At 48.0% G+C, this 18,689-nt stretch overlaps 1 protein-coding gene across 1 annotated transcript in view; it reads left to right on the top strand.

The window, feature by feature from the left end:
- Window positions 1-11,648: 11,648 nt before the first annotated feature.
- ftcd (formimidoyltransferase cyclodeaminase) overlaps window positions 11,649-18,689 on the top strand; it is a 27,080-nt gene continuing 20,039 nt past the window's right edge. Inside the window, exons 1-5 of the mRNA XM_079583045.1 lie at window positions 11,649-11,765; window positions 12,853-13,036; window positions 14,766-14,894; window positions 17,719-17,807; window positions 18,012-18,191. Coding sequence (XP_079439171.1) covers window positions 11,712-11,765; window positions 12,853-13,036; window positions 14,766-14,894; window positions 17,719-17,807; window positions 18,012-18,191 — 636 coding nt within the window. The 5' untranslated portion in view covers window positions 11,649-11,711. The remainder of the gene's footprint in view (window positions 11,766-12,852; window positions 13,037-14,765; window positions 14,895-17,718; window positions 17,808-18,011; window positions 18,192-18,689) is intronic.

The following is an 18,689-nucleotide window of genomic DNA, read 5'->3' as shown; positions in this document are numbered from 1 at the left end:
GGAGCTGCTCTGAGGAGGAGGAGGAGCTGCTCTGAGGAGGAGCTGCTCTGAGGAGGAGCTGCTCTGAGGAGGAGCTGCTCTGAGGGGGAGCTGCTCTGAGGAGGAGCTGCTCTGAGGAGGAGCTGCTCTGAGGGGGAGGAGGAGCTGCTCTGAGGAGGAGGAGGAGGAGGAGGAGGAGCTGCTCTGAGGAGGAGCTGCTCTGAGGAGGAGCTGCTCTGAGGAGGAGGAGGAGCTGCTCTGAGGAGGAGCTGCTCTGAGGAGGAGCTGCTCTGAGGAGGAGGAGGAGGAGCTGCTCATGAACTAAAACCTCATGGCCCTGACGCTGACGTTTTTCTGCTGTTTTTTGGTCGTGATTTTCTTTATTTCAGGAAGAACTTTGGTGCTTTTTGACTGTTTCTGGCGAGACGCTGCAGGTGCAACGAGACAATGTGAAACTTCTGCTGTGGATTCATGAATGTGAGAAGATGAGCTGCAGGAAATGACCATATTTGGACGACAGCGTCACAGCCTTTCCTGCTCCACGTGGATCCCGAACCGGAGCACGGCCATGTTGGAGCTTGTTTTGCCTCTGAGATGTTTCCTCTGCAGCGTCTCGCCTCAAACCCGTAGTTTTGTCTGATCTGGAGCCGGACACTTCTCTGTAACGTCAGGACTGTTTACACGGAGCCGCTCCAGTCTTTCTGCACTTTGCACAAATGCTGTTTTGTATAAATATCAGAAATGTAATAATATTAAAGGGCATTTTTCTCTGTCCGTGACGTATTATCGAACAGATCTGTGGAAATAAGGGTGTGTACAGAAGTGTTTTTGTATTGGATTTATTAAGAAAATAATAAATATTCCTTTTGTAGAAACGCGTCTCATGTTTTTAATGCTGCCCTAATGTTCCGCAGTGTCGCTTTAAAAATGAATGAATCCTTCTGGTTAGTGACAGAAACCCACACTGCCTGTTAGCATGTTCCAAAGGGCTTCAGTTTGGGGGAAATAGTCCGTAAATATCACGTAGGGCCACACACAGGGCCCAAGAAACGATTCCGATGGATTCAGACGCTTCACGGCCGCGTTTGGTGAAGAAAAGTGTCGAAGCGCGAAGCTAACGACGCTAACGCTAAAGGCTAATCAAGCTAACGGTGACAAGGTCAAGGTAAACGCGTGAAACATGACACTGTGAGGTGAAAGTCACGCTGGATGTGTTGGAACATGAGAAGAGGAGCCACCGAAGCGACTGTGGTGGATTTGAAACGCGTCAGGGCGACGTTCGGTGAAGAATGACGTCGCAGAGGAAGCTAACGACGCTAACGGCTAATCATGCTAATATGGCTAGCGCTAAGGTAAACACTGGGAAGAGACACGAATTGGCCTTGTCATATAATACTTACTTAATATTTATTGTATAATGTGGTGAGTGATGTATACGAACTAGAATACCTTTCATAATCAATACTATTAATGTATTTTTAACATAATGGGTGAATTTAAATACTATTTAAAGTTAGTATCAGGATTTAGCTCTTTACTCAGCAGGAGTCTGTTTCACACAAAGATGTTCATCAGAAATAAGTGTCCATTCTAAAAATCCTCTAATATACGCATCATAAATAACTTAAAATTGGAAGTAAACTGGGAAGCAGCTCCACACAATATGATTTTTTATTTGACTCTGACTTCCCTTCTTCTGTGTGGAGGTGTCTTTGAAGTGAGAGATTATGGAAGAAGCTTTATATCACTGAACTTTCACACCTTATTTTTCTATCACATGGAACAACAAGCAGTGCTTTTCTAAAACCAGAAGTGCGGCTTTCATGTTTTTCCTGCTCTGTAAGACGAGTCCAAACACTTGTAAATCAAGACACATTTTCTTTTCTCTGAATATGAGCAGTTTTGGGACATTTTTCTCATTGAAGATGAAATGAAAGCCTTTCGTGGCCTGGACATTTACGGCGTTTTCCGACAGAGTTCAAGTGAAATGAGCTGTGACGGTTTGTTCTGTGTGGATCCAGGTCTGACGTGATGAAGGATGAGGAGGAGCAGGCGTGATGAGGAGGTGCAGGCATGATGAGGAGGTGCAGGTGACTCCAGAGGAACACGTGTCTCCGGCGCTTTCCACACATATCCTCTTCATTTTTCTCTAAACTCGGGTCCAGATGGAGCTGAAATCCACCCGACACGTCTCCACCGACCCAGGACCGAAGAGCTCAGCCCCAGGTTTCACCAAATCAAACAGGCCCCGCAGAAGGAGCTGGTTTAGTGCCATCATGTCAGCACTTCCTGGGGTTCTGTTACTGGTTTTGTGGGAAAGGGAAAAAATGCAAAAAGGAAAGCAGACTTTCTGAAACACTGGGAGATGTTTGGAGTCGTGGGAATGAGAGGAGAGTGAGTTATGTAAGAAGAGCCACAGGAACCGCGGCGTGAAATTCAATTACATTTGTTTGTATTTTAGGAGCTGCAGCTGCTTCTGATTCAAACCAGAACCAGGGCCAAGACCAGGACCCTCTCAGAGTCCAGGCCTGAAGCAGAGACCAGGACCCTCTCAGAGTCCAGGCCTGAAGCAGAGACCGGAACCCTTTGTGTGGGTTATTAGCCGGTCACTGAAGGCTGGTCTCAGAGCGAGTCATTCTCCGCAGCTATTACGAGGATCTCAGTCAGGCTCAACGACACAACATCAGCACAGAATCACAACACAACAGGACTAACCCGGAAACACTTTTCCCTGGAAGGAAACACCGATATGCGGCACTCGTGGGCAGGAGTTATTTACCTTTTACGTTTGACTTTACTAATCCAGACAAAGATGCTTCAATGCAGGATCATTTTATGTACGCCTGAAAATGATGAATAGCCTTAACCGTTTCCAATAGAAATGTAAAGCTCATATGTTATTAACAGTAGCTAACCTAGCTGCTCACTCTCCTCTACAAACATTTAGCAAACACTAAATCCATCTCATACGTTCCTGTCAGTCACTAATTACGCCTTTATCTGACTCAGCTGTGTCAGGCGTTGCTATGGCGACGCCACAGCGGAGTGACATCCCAGTGATTTAACTACCGGACTACGTGTGCGGTTACACCAAAATAATGCACCAGCCAATCAGAGTCCAGTATTCACACAGACCATGGGATAAGTAATGATAATGTGGAGGTGTGTGTCCTCATGTCCTCAGATCTTTATAATGATAATGTGGAGGTGTGTGTCCTCCCTCATGTTCCTCTGCTCCTCATGTCCTCATGTTCTCAGATCTTTATAATAATGTGGAGGTGTGTGTCCTCCCTCATGTCCTCCTCAGATCTTCAGTCCACGTGTGTGGTAAATGTTCTCATCATCAGAGGTAAAGACAGAGGAGACGTTCCATAAAAGCTGAAGTCCTCAGTCCTTCCTCCTGCAGGTCGTGTTTCAGGTCGGCCTGTGTTTCATTGCAGCGTGTTCTTGGCTCCGTGCCAGATGTTCTTTCCCAGATGTTCTGCTCCTCAGACCCGGAGCCTCTGATGATGAACAGACTCTGCTCTCAGTCTTCATTATGTCATGTTTCTGCAGGAAGTCCATGCTTTTCAGATTTACTACTGAGACTCCCATCACTACTTATACTGCAAATACTTCTACTACTGAGACTCCCATCACTACTACTACTTATACTGCAAATACTACTACTACTGAGACTCCCATCACTACTTATACTTCTACTGCAAATACTACTACTACTACTACTACTGAGACTCCCATCACTACTACTACTTATACTGCAAATACTACTACTACTGAGACTCCCATCACTACTTATACTTCTACTGCAAATACTACTACTACTACTACTACTGAGACTCCCATCACTACTTATACTTCTACTACTACTACTACTACTACTGAGACTCCCATCACTACTACTACTTATACTACTACTGCAAATACTACTACTACTACTGAGACTCCCATCACTACTTATACTTATACTACTACTGCAAATACTACTACTACTGAGACTCCCATCGCTACTTATACTTATACTACTACTGCAAATACTACTACTACTGAGACTCCCATCACTACTTATACTTATACTACTACTGCAAATACTACTACTACTGAGACTCCCATCACTACTTATACTACTACTGCAAATACTACTACTACTACTGCAAATACTACTACTACTGAGACTCCCATCACTACTTATACTACTACTGCAAATACTACTACTACTGAGACTCCCATCACTACTTATACTACTTATACTGCAAATACTACTACTTCTCCTCCACCACAGCAGATCCTCTCTCTTCGTCCCAGACTAAAGTGTGTTTTAGGATCCTCTGCTCGTCGTAATGAGTCTAATCTGTCTCTGCAAACACTTCTGAACTTCTTCTCCTGGAGAACAAGGAGCAGGAGCTGGAGCTGAAGCTGAAGCTGGAGCTGAAGCAGGAGAAGGAGCTTCTCCTCGTTCGACCTCATTGAGGACGTTCCTCACCTGGTTCATAAGGTCAGATCTTGTCCAGCTGCTCCGGCCTCGTTAACACCGGGTCACACGGGGAGTCACACCTTCAGGACATCGAGAGATAAAGTTCATTTCACAGTAATATAAGACGGTCGGCACGGCAACAGTTTAGATGGTCAGCCTCTAACTATGTCACTTTAAATGGTCAGCCTCTATCTATGTCACTTCCTGTCAGTGTCCAACCAGGAAGTGGAAATCTGAATCCAGTCACTTTAATGACCATCTTACTGTACGTGTTTAAAGCTTAGTATTTATGGATAAAAGAGCCCAGACTCTCCTGACAGGGGGGGGGGGGGGGGATGATGTCAGCGCCTCCACATCTGCTTCACATCTGCAGCCGTTACATAAGCGCCTCCAGGACGGGACGTATGGATATACATGTTATTATATTTCAGAGCCGGGGGCCAAACCGGGCCCTGACTCCGGGTCTGGCAGTGTTTAAACACCGCTCAGCTTTACCCCAATCTAAGAGCGCCTCATACAGTCAGAGAGAGGGAGGGCATCAGGGCTAAACACAGATACAGTCAGAGAGAGGGAGGGCATCAGGGCTAAACCCACACAGAGGCCTGGTCCAAACACTCTCCTCCAGACTCTGTTTATTTGTGCAGGAACGTCTCGTGTTTGCTCCTGTTTAGTCTCAGAGCTTTGTTTTTCAGCCTTTACTTTGACAAATGTTTTATTGACCTGGAAAGACCTGTGGGTTTTACTCCACAACAACTGAGAAGAAGGAGAAGAAGAAGAAGGAGAAGAAGAAGAAGTCACGCTGAGATTATCTTTAGTTTGTATATAATAGTATGTGGGACTTCCTGGATAACCATGATGAAGAGATGTGTCTGCAAACATCACAGAGCTCATGGTTGTGGCTCCGGCAGGTTCATGTCGTCTTCTCTTTGAAGCACAGAGACGCTCAGTAACAAAGTCAGCCTTCCTTCACCTCAGGAACATCTCACACCTCTCACTTCAGGACTCGATAACAGAAACCTCATACTGGACTATTGTAATGGAGTCTGGTCCGGGATCAGGCCATTGACCTCTGACCTCACTTACATCAGTCCAGTAACCCCTTAGTTACTTTTCCTCGGTGTTCTCCATAATGTTCATGTTCTTCCTCTGCTTCAGCGTGTTCTCCCCCCCCCCCCTCTCTGCCCCCCCCTCTGGCAGATACAGTAACAGCTGCTTTACTGCTGGTGGTAAATGTACATGTGATTCTGTGGACTCGGCTCGGACGAAACCGGGTCTGAACAGGTTTAAAGACGTCCGTAAAAACTAATGAGGTCCATAAAGCGGAGACAGATGGAGCTGAGGCTGAAGATCTGAGGAGCCCGGACCAGGGCCTCACCACAACATAAAGGATTAAAGACTAAAAACAACAATAACCAGGGCCTCACCACAACGTAAAGGATTAAAGACTAAAAACAACAATAACCAGAGCCTCACCACAACGTAAAGGATTAAAGACTAAAAACAACAATAACCAGGGCCTCACCACAACATCTACACCAGCGTGAACGTAAAGGATTAAAGACTGAAAACAACAATAACCAGAGCCTCACCACAACATCTACAACAGTGTGAATGTAAAGGATTAAAGACTAAAAACAACAATAACCAGGGCCTCACCACAACATCTACAACAGCGTGAATGTAAAGGATTAAAGACTAAAAACAACAATAACCAGAGCCTCACCACAACATCTACAACAGTGTGAATGTAAAGGATTAAAGACTAAAAACAACAATAACCAGAGCCTCACCACAACATCTACAACAGTGTGAATGTAAAGGATTAAAGACTAAAAACAACAATAACCAGGGCCTCACCACAACATCTACATCAGTGTGAATGTAAAGGATTAAAGACTAAAAACAACAATAACCAGGGCCTCACCACAACATCTACAACAGTGTGAACGTAAAGGATTAAAGACACAAAAACAACAATAACCAGAGCCTCACCACAACATCTACAACAGTGTGAATGTAGAGGATTAAAGACTAAAAACAACAATAACCAGAGCCTCACCACAACATCTACAACAGTGTGAATGTAAAGGATTAAAGACTAAAAACAACAATAACCAGAGCCTCACCACAACATCTACAACAGTGTGAATGTAAAGGATTAAAGACTAAAAACAACAATAACCAGAGCCTCACCACAACATCTACAACAGCGTGAATGTAAAGGATTAAAGACTAAAAACAACAATAACCAGGGCCTCACCACAACATCTACAACAGTGTGAATGTAAAGGATTAAAGACTGAAAAACAACAATAACCAGGGCCTCACCACAACATCTACAACAGCGTGAATGTAAAGGATTAAAGACTAAAAACAACAATAACCAGAGCCTCACCACAACATCTACAACAGTGTGAATGTAAAGGATTAAAGACTGAAAAACAACAATAACCAGGGCCTCACCACAACATCTACAACAGTGTGAATGTAAAGGATTAAAGACTAAAAACAACAATAACCAGAGCCTCACCACAACATCTACAACAGTGTGAATGTAAAGGATTAAAGACTGAAAAACAACAATAACCAGAGCCTCACCACAACATCTACAACAGTGTGAATGTAAAGGATTAAAGACTAAAAACAACAATAACCAGAGCCTCACCACAACATCTACAACAGTGTGAATGTAGAGGATTAAAGACTAAAAAACAACAATAACCAGAGCCTCACCACAACATCTACAACAGCGTGAATGTAAAGGATTAAAGACTAAAAACAACAATAACCAGAGCCTCACCACAACATCTACAACAGTGTGAATGTAAAGGATTAAAGACTAAAAACAACAATAACCAGAGCCTCACCACAACATCTACAACAGTGTGAATGTAAAGGATTAAAGACTAAAAACAACAATAACCAGAGCCTCACCACAACATCTACAACAGTGTGAATGTAAAGGATTAAAGACTAAAAACAACAATAACCAGAGCCTCACCACAACATCTACAACAGTGTGAATGTAGAGGATTAAAGACTAAAAACAACAATAACCAGGGCCTCACCACAACATCTACAACAGCGTGAATGTAGAGGATTAAAGACTGAAAACAACAATAACCAGGGCCTCACCACAACATCTACAACAGTGTGAATGTAGAGGATTAAAGACTGAAAACAACAATAACCAGGGCCTCACCACAACATCTACAACAGTGTGAATGTAAAGGATTAAAGACTAAAAACAACAATAACCAGGGCCTCACCACAACATCTACAACAGTGTGAATGTAGAGGATTAAAGACTGAAAACAACAATAACCAGGGCCTCACCACAACATCTACAACAGTGTGAATGTAAAGGATTAAAGACTAAAAACAACAATAACCAGGGCCTCACCACAACATCTACAACAGTGTGAATGTAAAGGATTAAAGACTTTAATCATCACAACAACAGTCAGAGCTTCACCTCAGCATAAACTCCAGCGTATTGTTTACAGCCCGGCAGAGTAAGGCCTCATTTGAAAGCTAAGACCTTGTAGTTTCTGAAAGATCCTTGAGTCAAACGTGATTAAAATAAATTAAATGTAAAGAATAACTCAGTGAATATAATGACAAAGACGTGTTTTTATCTTCTCTACATCATCTAAAGTGTGTTTGTGTAAACCTTTACAGGCTGAGGAGGCTGCAGTGACAGCGCCCTCTGCTGGACAGCTCTGTGACTCACATGTAAAGTATAAACCTTTACAGACTGAGGCTGCAGTGACAGCGTCCTCTGCTGGACAGCTCTGTGACTCACATGTAAAGTATAAACCTTTACAGGCTGAGGAGGCTGCAGTGACGGCGCCCTCTGCTGGACAGCTCTGTGACTCACATGTAAAGTATAAACCTTTACAGACTGAGGAGGCTGCAGTGACGGCGCCCTCTGCTGGACAGCTCTGTGACTCACATGTAAAGTATAAACCTTTACAGGCTGAGGAGGCTGCAGTGACAGCGCCCTCTGCTGGACAGCTCTGTGACTCACATGTAAAGTATAAACCTTTACAGGCTGAGGCTGCAGTGATAGCGCCCTCTGCTGGACAGCTCTGTGACTCACATGTAAAGTATAAACCTTTACAGACTGAGGCTGCAGTGACAGCGCCCTCTGCTGGACAGCTCTGTGACTCACATGTAAAGTATAAACCTTTACAGACTGAGGCTGCAGTGACAGCGCCCTCTGCTGGACAGCTCTGTGACTCACATGTAAAGTATAAACCTTTACAGACTGAGGCTGCAGTGATAGCGCCCTCTGCTGGACAGCTCTGTGACTCACATGTAAAGTATAAACCTTTACAGACTGAGGCTGCAGTGACGGCGCCCTCTGCTGGACAGCTCTGTGACTCACATGTAAAGTATAAACCTTTACAGACTGAGGCTGCAGTGACAGCGCCCTCTGCTGGACAGCTCTGTGACTCACATGTAAAGTATAAACCTTTACAGACTGAGGAGGCTGCAGTGACAGCGCCCTCTGCTGGACAGCTCTGTGACTCACATGTAAAGTATAAACCTTTACAGACTGAGGAGGCTGCAGTGACAGCGCCCTCTGCTGGACAGCTCTGTGACTCACATGTAAAGTATAAACCTTTACAGGCTGAGGAGGCTGCAGTGACGGCGCCCTCTGCTGGACAGCTCTGTGACTCACATGTAAAGTATAAACCTTTACAGACTGAGGAGGCTGCAGTGACAGCGCCCTCTGCTGGACAGCTCTGTGACTCACATGTAAAGTATAAACCTTTACAGACTGAGGCTGCAGTGACAGCGCCCTCTGCTGGACAGCTCTGTGACTCACATGTAAAGTATAAACCTTTACAGACTGAGGCTGCAGTGACGGCGCCCTCTGCTGGACAGCTCTGTGACTCACATGTAAAGTATAAACCTTTACAGACTGAGGAGGCTGCAGTGACGGCGCCCTCTGCTGGACAGCTCTGTGACTCACATGTAAAGTATAAACCTTTACAGACTGAGGCTGCAGTGACAGCGCCCTCTGCTGGACAGCTCTGTGACTCACATGTAAAGTATAAACCTTTACAGACTGAGGCTGCAGTGACAGCGCCCTCTGCTGGACAGCTCTGTGACTCACATGTAAAGTATAAACCTTTACAGACTGAGGCTGCAGTGACAGCGCCCTCTGCTGGACAGCTCTGTGACTCACATGTGTTCCTCAGATCAGGTCAGAGGCTCATGGAGGAACATGAATGTAACTTTGGGGTCATTGGGTAGATAGAGTTGACGCGCACACTCGAGCATTCTTTGATAAACTTTATTTAGACAAAACAACTATATCAATGGCATGGCAACGCGGTCAAAAACTGTGTGCTCACCCAGTTACTCTCACACCTGCACTGAAGTGCCCACCCATATACTCTCAACCACACCGCACCCACTACACGCCCACTATGACGTACCATTCATTCACAGATTCACACCAGACCACAGCGCAGCACACAATGGCTGGAACATATAGTATATGAACATAATAGTTAGTTATATTAGTTTATTTGTGCTGCAAAGGCACAGAGTCATTATATTCGTAACAACTGTATTTCCAAAGGTTTACAGTAAAGACACAGTAAATGTTTCTGTCAAAACTAACCTGACATTCTTTCATTTCTTTCATTGATACAGTTCATGCAGATCATGTGTCACGGCTCACTCTAACCCAGAAGGACGACGAAGCAGGTAAGTATTTAACAGATTTATTTTGGTAATTTTACAGGTGGAGCAGAAGGAACCAGGCAGGTAGGTATATGGCTATGATGGCAGGCAGGCAGGTTAGTTGGCAAGATGGCAGGCAGGCAGGGTAGTTGGCAAGATGGCAGGCAGGCAGGGTAGTTGGCAAGATGGCAGGCAGGCAGAGTAGTTGGCAAGATGGCAGGCAGGCAGAGTAGTTGGCAAGATGGCAGGCAGGCAGGCAGGTTAGTTGGCTGCTGGCACATGAGCACAAAAAATAAGTTACAAAAGATACAGATATACAAAGAAGGAGCCAAGCGTACTAACTGGATTGTATAGACAACGAACTGGCGAGGAGTGGCTGAAGAACCAGGCTTCTTATACTGCAGGTTGATGAGGATGGATGAGTATCAGGTGTGCCAGCAGCCAAACCAGGAAAGCCACGCCCAGGTAGGAGGAAACAAACACACACAGAAGGGAGGGGGAGAGCCAAGATGTGGATCCTGACATCATGAGGATCATAAAGTCTGCACACGATCATTGTGAAGATCTGACCAACATGTGACACTTTAGGTCATATTTATACTGTATTACTTTCATGTTTGACTGAAGCATTGTGTATAGTAGCATTATATATATATGTCATTATGCTACTATACTATACTACATATATGTAGTTTAGTATAGTAGCATAATAACATGTATATTATATATAGAGGACCTAATGTACATGTTTTGGGTGTGGGTGTGGCTCAGACCCAGGGGGTGTGGCTCAGACCCGGGGGGTGTGGCTCAGACCCAGGGGGTGTGGCTCAGACACAGGGGCTCAGAGGGTCGAGCGGGTCGTCCTGTGACCCAGAGGTCGAGGGTTTGAATCTCTTTGCTTTACTCCAGACTCGGCTCCGCTGCTGCGCGTCTCTCTCTGATTAAAGCTCATGTTTGTGCCAGGGGTCACTGACCTCTGACCTTTGACCTGCTCTGTTTCAAACCCTTTGATCTTCAGCGTCAGTGATTTCATCAACAGAAGGACGGGCTCACATTAGGACGGGGGTTCTCCTGAAGGAAAGCCAAGGGTGAAGCCAAACTGGATGAAATGTGCCCGGCTCAGGTGGAGGTTAAGAGGTTAGATTCAGGTAAAAAGGGGAAAAAATAAAAAAGATGAGGGAAATGGGGAAAAGTGATTTTTAAAATGTGGAAATGTCGGTAAGGTGTTTTTTTTTGTGACGTCTGTAAAAGTGTCTCTGAATCATCGTTTTGGAGAACCCCCCACTCCCCCCCCCACAGTCCTGAACATGAAGCATTCAGGCTCTGCTTCTCTGTCGGACTCTGAGCCTAAAGTCCGCTGTTTGTGTGATTTGGGGCCCGGTCTGAGTCCCGGGCTGTGATTGGAGGAGGCGAGTCACATGACTGTTTAAATCATTCATGAGAAGGTCACACTTTCTCACATTTCCCCCAAAGCTTCAGTCTGTGCCAAAACCTCAGAGGAACCAGAGGAACCAGAGGAACCAGAGGAACCAGAGGAACCAGAGGAACCAGAGGAACCATGGCTCGTCTGGTGGAGTGTGTGCCCAACTTCTCTGAGGGACGCGACAAAGAGGTGAGACACGAACCTTCGACGCTTCACTAAGACTTAAACATCTTCTTTCATAATGATCCCCTTTTTGCTCCACACGTTCACCCGGCTTAACGTCTGATCTCCCTCTGGGGGAACGTTTAAGGACTTTGAGCTGATGCCGTTTTAGGTCAATCTTTAACACTTCCCTCTGAGCCTGTTTTTAGAAGAAACTAAAGCGTAACTGAAGCTGCAGGAGAAACAGGAACATTAACCTGAGAAAACAGTGTGAAGCTTCTGCAGCAGATTAACGTGAGGAGGAAAGAGAATCACAGGGTTTGATTTTAAAGATACAAATCAGATCATGTCAGTGAAAGACTTGAAAATCCACGTTTACTTTCAGCTCGGGTTGTATTTCCTCATTTCCAAAGGGCTTTAAAGTTAATTATCATTCATGAAACTTTCTTACACACAAACCTGCTAGAACTTTGTCTGTTATGGAATAAAATGCAGATTTCAGGATCTTTTTACAAATAATGAGGCACAATCGCTCTGGTTAAACCTCCGTGATGTAGTTTCCTGTTTCTCCCATGTGGAAAACCCGCTCTGGCTCTGTAGAAGCTCCCGGACCGGACTAAGAAAACCCGGGCCGGACTCTGGAGAAGCTCCCGGGCTGGACAGGGAAAACCCGGGCCGGACTCTGGAGAAGCTCCCGGGCTGGCCTGAGAAAACCCGGGCCGGACTCTGGAAGCTCCCGGACCTGACTGAGAAAACCCGGGCTGGATTCTGGAATGGCAGCTCTGGCTCTGGAGAAGCTCCCGGACTGGCCTGAGAAAACCCGGGCCGGACTCTGGAGTGGCAGCTCTGGCTCTGTGGAAGCTCCCGGGCCGGACTCTGGAAGCTCCCGGACCGGACTGAGAAAACCCGGGCCGGAGTCTGGAGTGGAAGCTCCCGGACCGGCCTGAGAAAACCCGGGCCGGACTCTGGAAGCTTCCGGACCGGACTGAGAAAAACCGGGCCGGACTCTGGAAGCTTCCGGACCGGACTGAGAAAACCCGGGCCGGACTCTGGAAGCTCCCGGGCTGGACTGAGAAAACCCGGGCCGGACTCTGACCGTGTGCCTCTCCTGCAGGTGATCGACGCCATCGCTCGCTCCATCTCGGAGACGGAGGGCGTGTCTCTGCTGGACGTGGACCCGGGCGTCTCCACCAACAGGACCGTCTACACCTTCGTGGGCTCGCCCGTCGCCGTGGTAACCGGCGCCCTGAACGCCGCGCGCACCGCCTTCGAGCGCATCGACATGTCCCGGCACAAAGGTGAGGGTCACGCAGACGTTCCACGCAGACGTTCCACGCAGACGTTCCACGAAGACGTTCCACGAATCTGCAAACACACAAGTCACGTCAGCAAATATTTAGCCTGATTTTTTTCTAAATTCTTTCTCATTTTTTCCCATTTTTTATTTTTTCCATATTTTCCAAATTTCCGTCCATTTTACCTGAATTTCCCCAGTTATTTTTTCTCATTTTCTTTCCAGATTTTGTGGCATTTTTATTTTGTTGACTTTGCAGATAAACAATCTTCAAACAGCGATTTCAGTGCGATCTTCGAGACGATATATCGGCCACCTTTAGTTCCTTTAAGTTCCTCTAACCTCGTCTTTATCCTCAGGAGAGCACCCTCGCTGTGGTTCTTATAGTTCCTCTGTTACAGGAGAGCACCCCCGCTGTGGTTCTTATAGTTCCTCTGTTACAGGAGAGCTGTGGTTCTTATAGTTCCTCTGTTACAGGAGAGCACCCTCGCTGTGGTTCTTATAGTTCCTCTGTTACAGGAGAGCACCCTCACTGTGGTTCTTATAGTTCCTCTGTTACAGGAGAGCACCCCCGCTGTGGTTCTTATAGTTCCTCTGTTACAGGAGAGCACCCTCACTGTGGTTCTTATAGTTCCTCTGTTACAGGAGAGCACCCTCACTGTGGTTCTTATAGTTCCTCTGTTACAGGAGAGCACCCTCACTGTGGTTCTTATAGTTCCTCTGTTACAGGAGAGCACCCCCGCTGTGGTTCTTATAGTTCCTCTGTTACAGGAGAGCACCCTCACTGTGGTTCTTATAGTTCCTCTGTTACAGGAGAGCACCCTCACTGTGGTTCTTATAGTTCCTCTGTTACAGGAGAGCTGTGGTTCTTATAGTTCCTCTGTTACAGGAGAGCTGTGGTTCTTATAGTTCCTCTGTTACAGGAGAGCTGTGGTTCTTATAGTTCCTCTGTTACAGGAGAGCTGTGGTTCTTATAGTTCCTCTGTTCCAGGAGAGCTGTGGTTCTTATAGTTCCTCTGTTCCAGGAGAGCTGTGGTTCTTATAGTTCCTCTGTTACAGGAGAGCTGTGGTACTTATAGTTCCTCTGTTACAGGAGAGCACCCTCACTGTGGTACTTATAGTTCCTCTGTTACAGGAGAGCTGTGGTACTTATAGTTCCTCTGTTACAGGAGAGCTGTGGTACTTATAGTTCCTCTGTTACAGGAGAGCACCCTCGCTGTGGTACTTATAGTTCCTCTGTTACAGGAGAGCACCCTCGCTGTGGTACTTATAGTTCCTCTGTTACAGGAGAGCTGTGGTTCTTATAGTTCCTCTGTTACAGGAGAGCACCCTCGCTGTGGTTCTTATAGTTCCTCTGTTACAGGAGAGCTGTGGTACTTATAGTTCCTCTGTTCCAGGAGAGCACCCCCGCTGTGGTACTTATAGTTCCTCTGTTCCAGGAGAGCACCCCCGCTGTGGTACTTATAGTTCCTCTGTTCCAGGAGAGCACCCCCGCTGTGGTTCTTATAGTTCCTCTGTTCCAGGAGAGCACCCCCGCTGTGGTACTTATAGTTCCTCTGTTCCAGGAGAGCACCCCCGCTGTGGTTCTTATAGTTCCTCTGTTACAGGAGAGCACCCTCGCTGTGGTTCTTATAGTTCCTCTGTTACAGGAGAGCACCCCCGCTGTGGTTCTTATAGTTCCTCTGTTACAGGAGAGCACCCTCGCTGTGGTTCTTATAGTTCCTCTGTTACAGGAGAGCACCCCCGCTGTGGGGCGTTGGACGTGTGCCCCTTCGTCCCGGTCCAGAACGTGTCCATGGACGACTGCGTGAGCTGCTCTGAGGAGTTTGGACAGAAGCTCGCGGAGATGCTGCAAGTGCCAGGTCTGAAACATCTGCTCCCCTTTGCTCTGCAGCTGTTTCCTCAACCACAAACTGCTGTACAGGGTTATGCTGATGATGTTCCAGTGTAGGGGGTTATGCTGATGATGTTCCAGTGTAGGGGGGGTTATGCTGATGATGTTCCAGTGTAGGGGGGGTTATGCTGATGATGTTCCAGTGTAGGGGGGGTTATGCTGATGATGTTCCAGTGTAGGGGGGGTTATGCTGATGATGTTCCTGTGTAGGGGGGTTATGCTGATGATGTTCCAGTGTAGGGGGGGTTATGCTGATGATGTTCCAGTGTAGGGGGTTATGCTGATGATGTTCCTGTGTAGTGGGGGTTATGCTGATGATGTTCCTGTGTAGGGGGGGTTATGCTGATGATGTTCCAGTGTAGGGGGGGTTATGCTGATGATATTCCAGTGTAGTCGGGGTTATGCTGATGATGTTCCAGTGTAGGGGGTTATGCTGATGATGTTCCAGTGTAGGGGGGGTTATGCTGATGATGTTCCAGTGTAGGGGGGGTTATGCTGATGATGTTCCAGTGTAGGGGGTTATGCTGATGATGTTCCAGTGTAGGGGGGGTTATGCTGATGATGTTCCAGTGTAGGGGGTTATGCTGATGATGTTCCAGTGTAGGGGGGGTTATGCTGATGATGTTCCAGTGTAGGGGGTTATGCTGATGATGTTCCTGTGTAGGGGGGGTTATGCTGATGATGTTCCAGTGTAGGGGGGGTTATGCTGATGATGTTCCAGTGTAGGGGGTTATGCTGATGATGTTCCTGTGTAGGGGGGATTATGCTGATGATATTCCAGTGTAGTCGGGGTTATGCTGATGATGTTCCTGTGTAGGGGGTTATGCTGATGATGTTCCTGTGTAGGGGGGGTTATGCTGATGATGTTCCAGTGTAGTGGGGGTTATGCTGATGATGTTCCAGTGTAGGGGGGGTTATGCTGATGATGTTCCTGTGTAGGGGGGGTTATGCTGATGATATTCCAGTGTAGTCGGGGTTATGCTGATGATGTTCCAGTGTAGGGGGGGTTATGCTGATGATGTTCCTGTGTAGGGGGGGTTATGCTGATGATGTTCCTGTGTAGGGGGGTTATGCTGATGATGTTCCAGTGTAGGGGGGGTTATGCTGATGATATTCCAGTGTAGTCGGGGTTATGCTGATGATGTTCCAGTGTAGGGGGTTATGCTGATGATGTTCCAGTGTAGGGGGGGTTATGCTGATGATGTTCCTGTGTAGGGGGGGTTATGCTGATGATGTTCCAGTGTAGGGGGTTATGCTGATGATGTTCCAGTGTAGGGGGGGTTATGCTGATGATGTTCCAGTGTAGGGGGGGTTATGCTGATGATGTTCCAGTGTAGGGGGGGTTATGCTGATGATGTTCCTGTGTAGGGGGGGTTATGCTGATGATGTTCCAGTGTAGGGGGTTATGCTGATGATGTTCCAGTGTAGGGGGGGTTATGCTGATGATGTTCCAGTGTAGGGGGGGTTATGCTGATGATGTTCCAGTGTAGGGGGTTATGCTGATGATGTTCCTGTGTAGGGGGGGTTATGCTGATGATGTTCCTGTGTAGGGGGGGTTATGCTGATGATGTTCCAGTGTAGGGGGGATTATGCTGATGATATTCCAGTGTAGTCGGGGTTATGCTGATGATGTTCCTGTGTAGGGGGTTATGCTGATGATGTTCCAGTGTAGTGGGGGTTATGCTGATGATGTTCCTGTGTAGGGGGGGTTATGCTGATGATGTTCCAGTGTAGGGGGTTATGCTGATGATGTTCCTGTGTAGGGGGGGTTATGCTGATGATGTTCCAGTGTAGGGGGGGTTATGCTGATGATGTTCCAGTGTAGGGGGGGTTATGCTGATGATGTTCCAGTGTCTCCAGTGTAGGGGGTTATGCTGATGATGTTCCTGTGTAGGGGGGGTTATGCTGATGATGTTTCAGTGTAGGGGGGGTTATGCTGATGATGTTTCAGTGTAGGGGGGGTTATGCTGATGATGTTCCAGTGTAGTTGGGGTTATGCTGATGATGTTCCAGTGTAGTTGGGGTTATGCTGATGATGTTCCTGTGTAGTTGGGGTTATGCTGATGATGTTCCTGTGTAGTTGGGGTTATGCTGATGATGTTCCAGTATAGGGGGGGTTATGCTGATGATGTTCCTGTGTAGGGGGGGTTATGCTGATGATGTTCCAGTGTAGGGGGGGTTATGCTGATGATGTTCCAGTGTAGGGGGGGTTATGCTGATGATGTTCCTGTGTAGGGGGTTATGCTGATGATGTTCCAGTGTAGGGGGGGTTATGCTGATGATGTTCCTGTGTAGGGGGTTATGCTGATGATGTTCCTGTGTGGGGGGGGTTATGCTGATGATGTTCCAGTGTAGGGGGGGTTATGCTGATGATGTTCCTGTGTAGGGGGGGTTATGCTGATGATGTTCCTGTGTAGGGGGGGTTATGCTGATGATGTTCCTGTGTAGGGGGGGTTATGCTGATGATGTTCCTGTGTAGGGGGGGTTATGCTGATGATGTTCCAGTGTAGGGGGGGTTATGCTGATGATGTTCCTGTGTAGGGGGGGTTATGCTGATGATGTTCCTGTGTAGGGGGGGTTATGCTGATGATGTTCCTGTGTGGGGGGGGTTATGCTGATGATGTTCCAGTGTAGGGGGGGTTATGCTGATGATGTTCCAGTGTAGTGGGGGTTATGCTGATGATGTTCCAGTGTAGTGGGGGTTATGCTGATGATGTTCCAGTGTAGTGGGGGTTATGCTGATGATGTTCCAGTGTAGTGGGGGTTATGCTGATGATGTTCCTGTGTTCCAGTGTTCCTGTACGGGGCGGCGGCTCGCTGTGAGTCCAGGAGGAGCCTCCCCGCGGTCAGAGCTGGAGAATACGAGGCTCTGCCCGAGAAGGTCTGACCTCATTATTAAACTTACTCGGGGTGGGGTCTGGGGTGGGGTCTGGGGTGGGGTCTGGGGTGGGGTCTGGGGTGGGGTCTGGGGTGGGGTCTGGGGTGGGGTCTGGGGTGGGGTCTGGGGTGTGGTCTGGAGTCTGGTCCAGGGTGGGGTCTGGGATGTGGTCCGGTCTGTGGTCTGACGGCTCTGTTGTTTCTGCAGATGCTGAAGTCCGAATGGGCCCCAGACTTCGGGCCCCCCCTCTTCGTCCCGTCCTGGGGGGCCACGGTCACCGGGGCCAGGAAGTTCCTCATCGCCTTCAACATCAACCTCCTCAGCACCAAAGAGCAGGCGCATCGGATCGCCCTGGACCTGAGGGAGCAGGGCCGCGGCAGAGACCAGGTACAGACCCGGACCTGACCCGGACCTGAGGGAGCAGGGCCGCGGGAGAGACCAGGTACAGACCCGGACCTGACCCGGACCTGAGGGAGCAGGGCCGCGGCAGAGACCAGGTACAGACCCGGACCTGAGGGAGCAGGGCCGCGGCAGAGACCAGGTACAGACCCGGACCTGAGGGAGCAGGGCCGCGGCAGAGACCAGGTACAGACCCGGACCTGAGGGAGCAGGGCCGCGGCAGAGACCAGGTACAGACCCGGACCTGACCCGGACCTGAGGGAGCAGGGCCGCGGGAGAGACCAGGTACAGACCCGGACCTGAGGGAGCAGGGCCGCGGGAGAGACCAGGTACAGACCCGGACCTGACCCGGACCTGAGGGAGCAGGGCCGCGGGAGAGACCAGGTACAGACCCGGACCTGAGGGAGCAGGGCCGCGGGAGAGACCAGGTACAGACCCGGACCTGAGGGAGCAGGGCCGCGGCAGAGACCAGGTACAGATATGATG

This window comes from Gobius niger, assembly GCF_951799975.1.
Source record: "Gobius niger genome assembly, contig: SCAFFOLD_83, whole genome shotgun sequence".
Taxonomy (NCBI): Eukaryota; Metazoa; Chordata; class Actinopteri; order Gobiiformes; family Gobiidae; genus Gobius; species Gobius niger.
The sequence above is the reverse complement of the archived record's forward strand: the minus strand, read 5'-3'. Positions and strand labels throughout refer to the sequence as shown.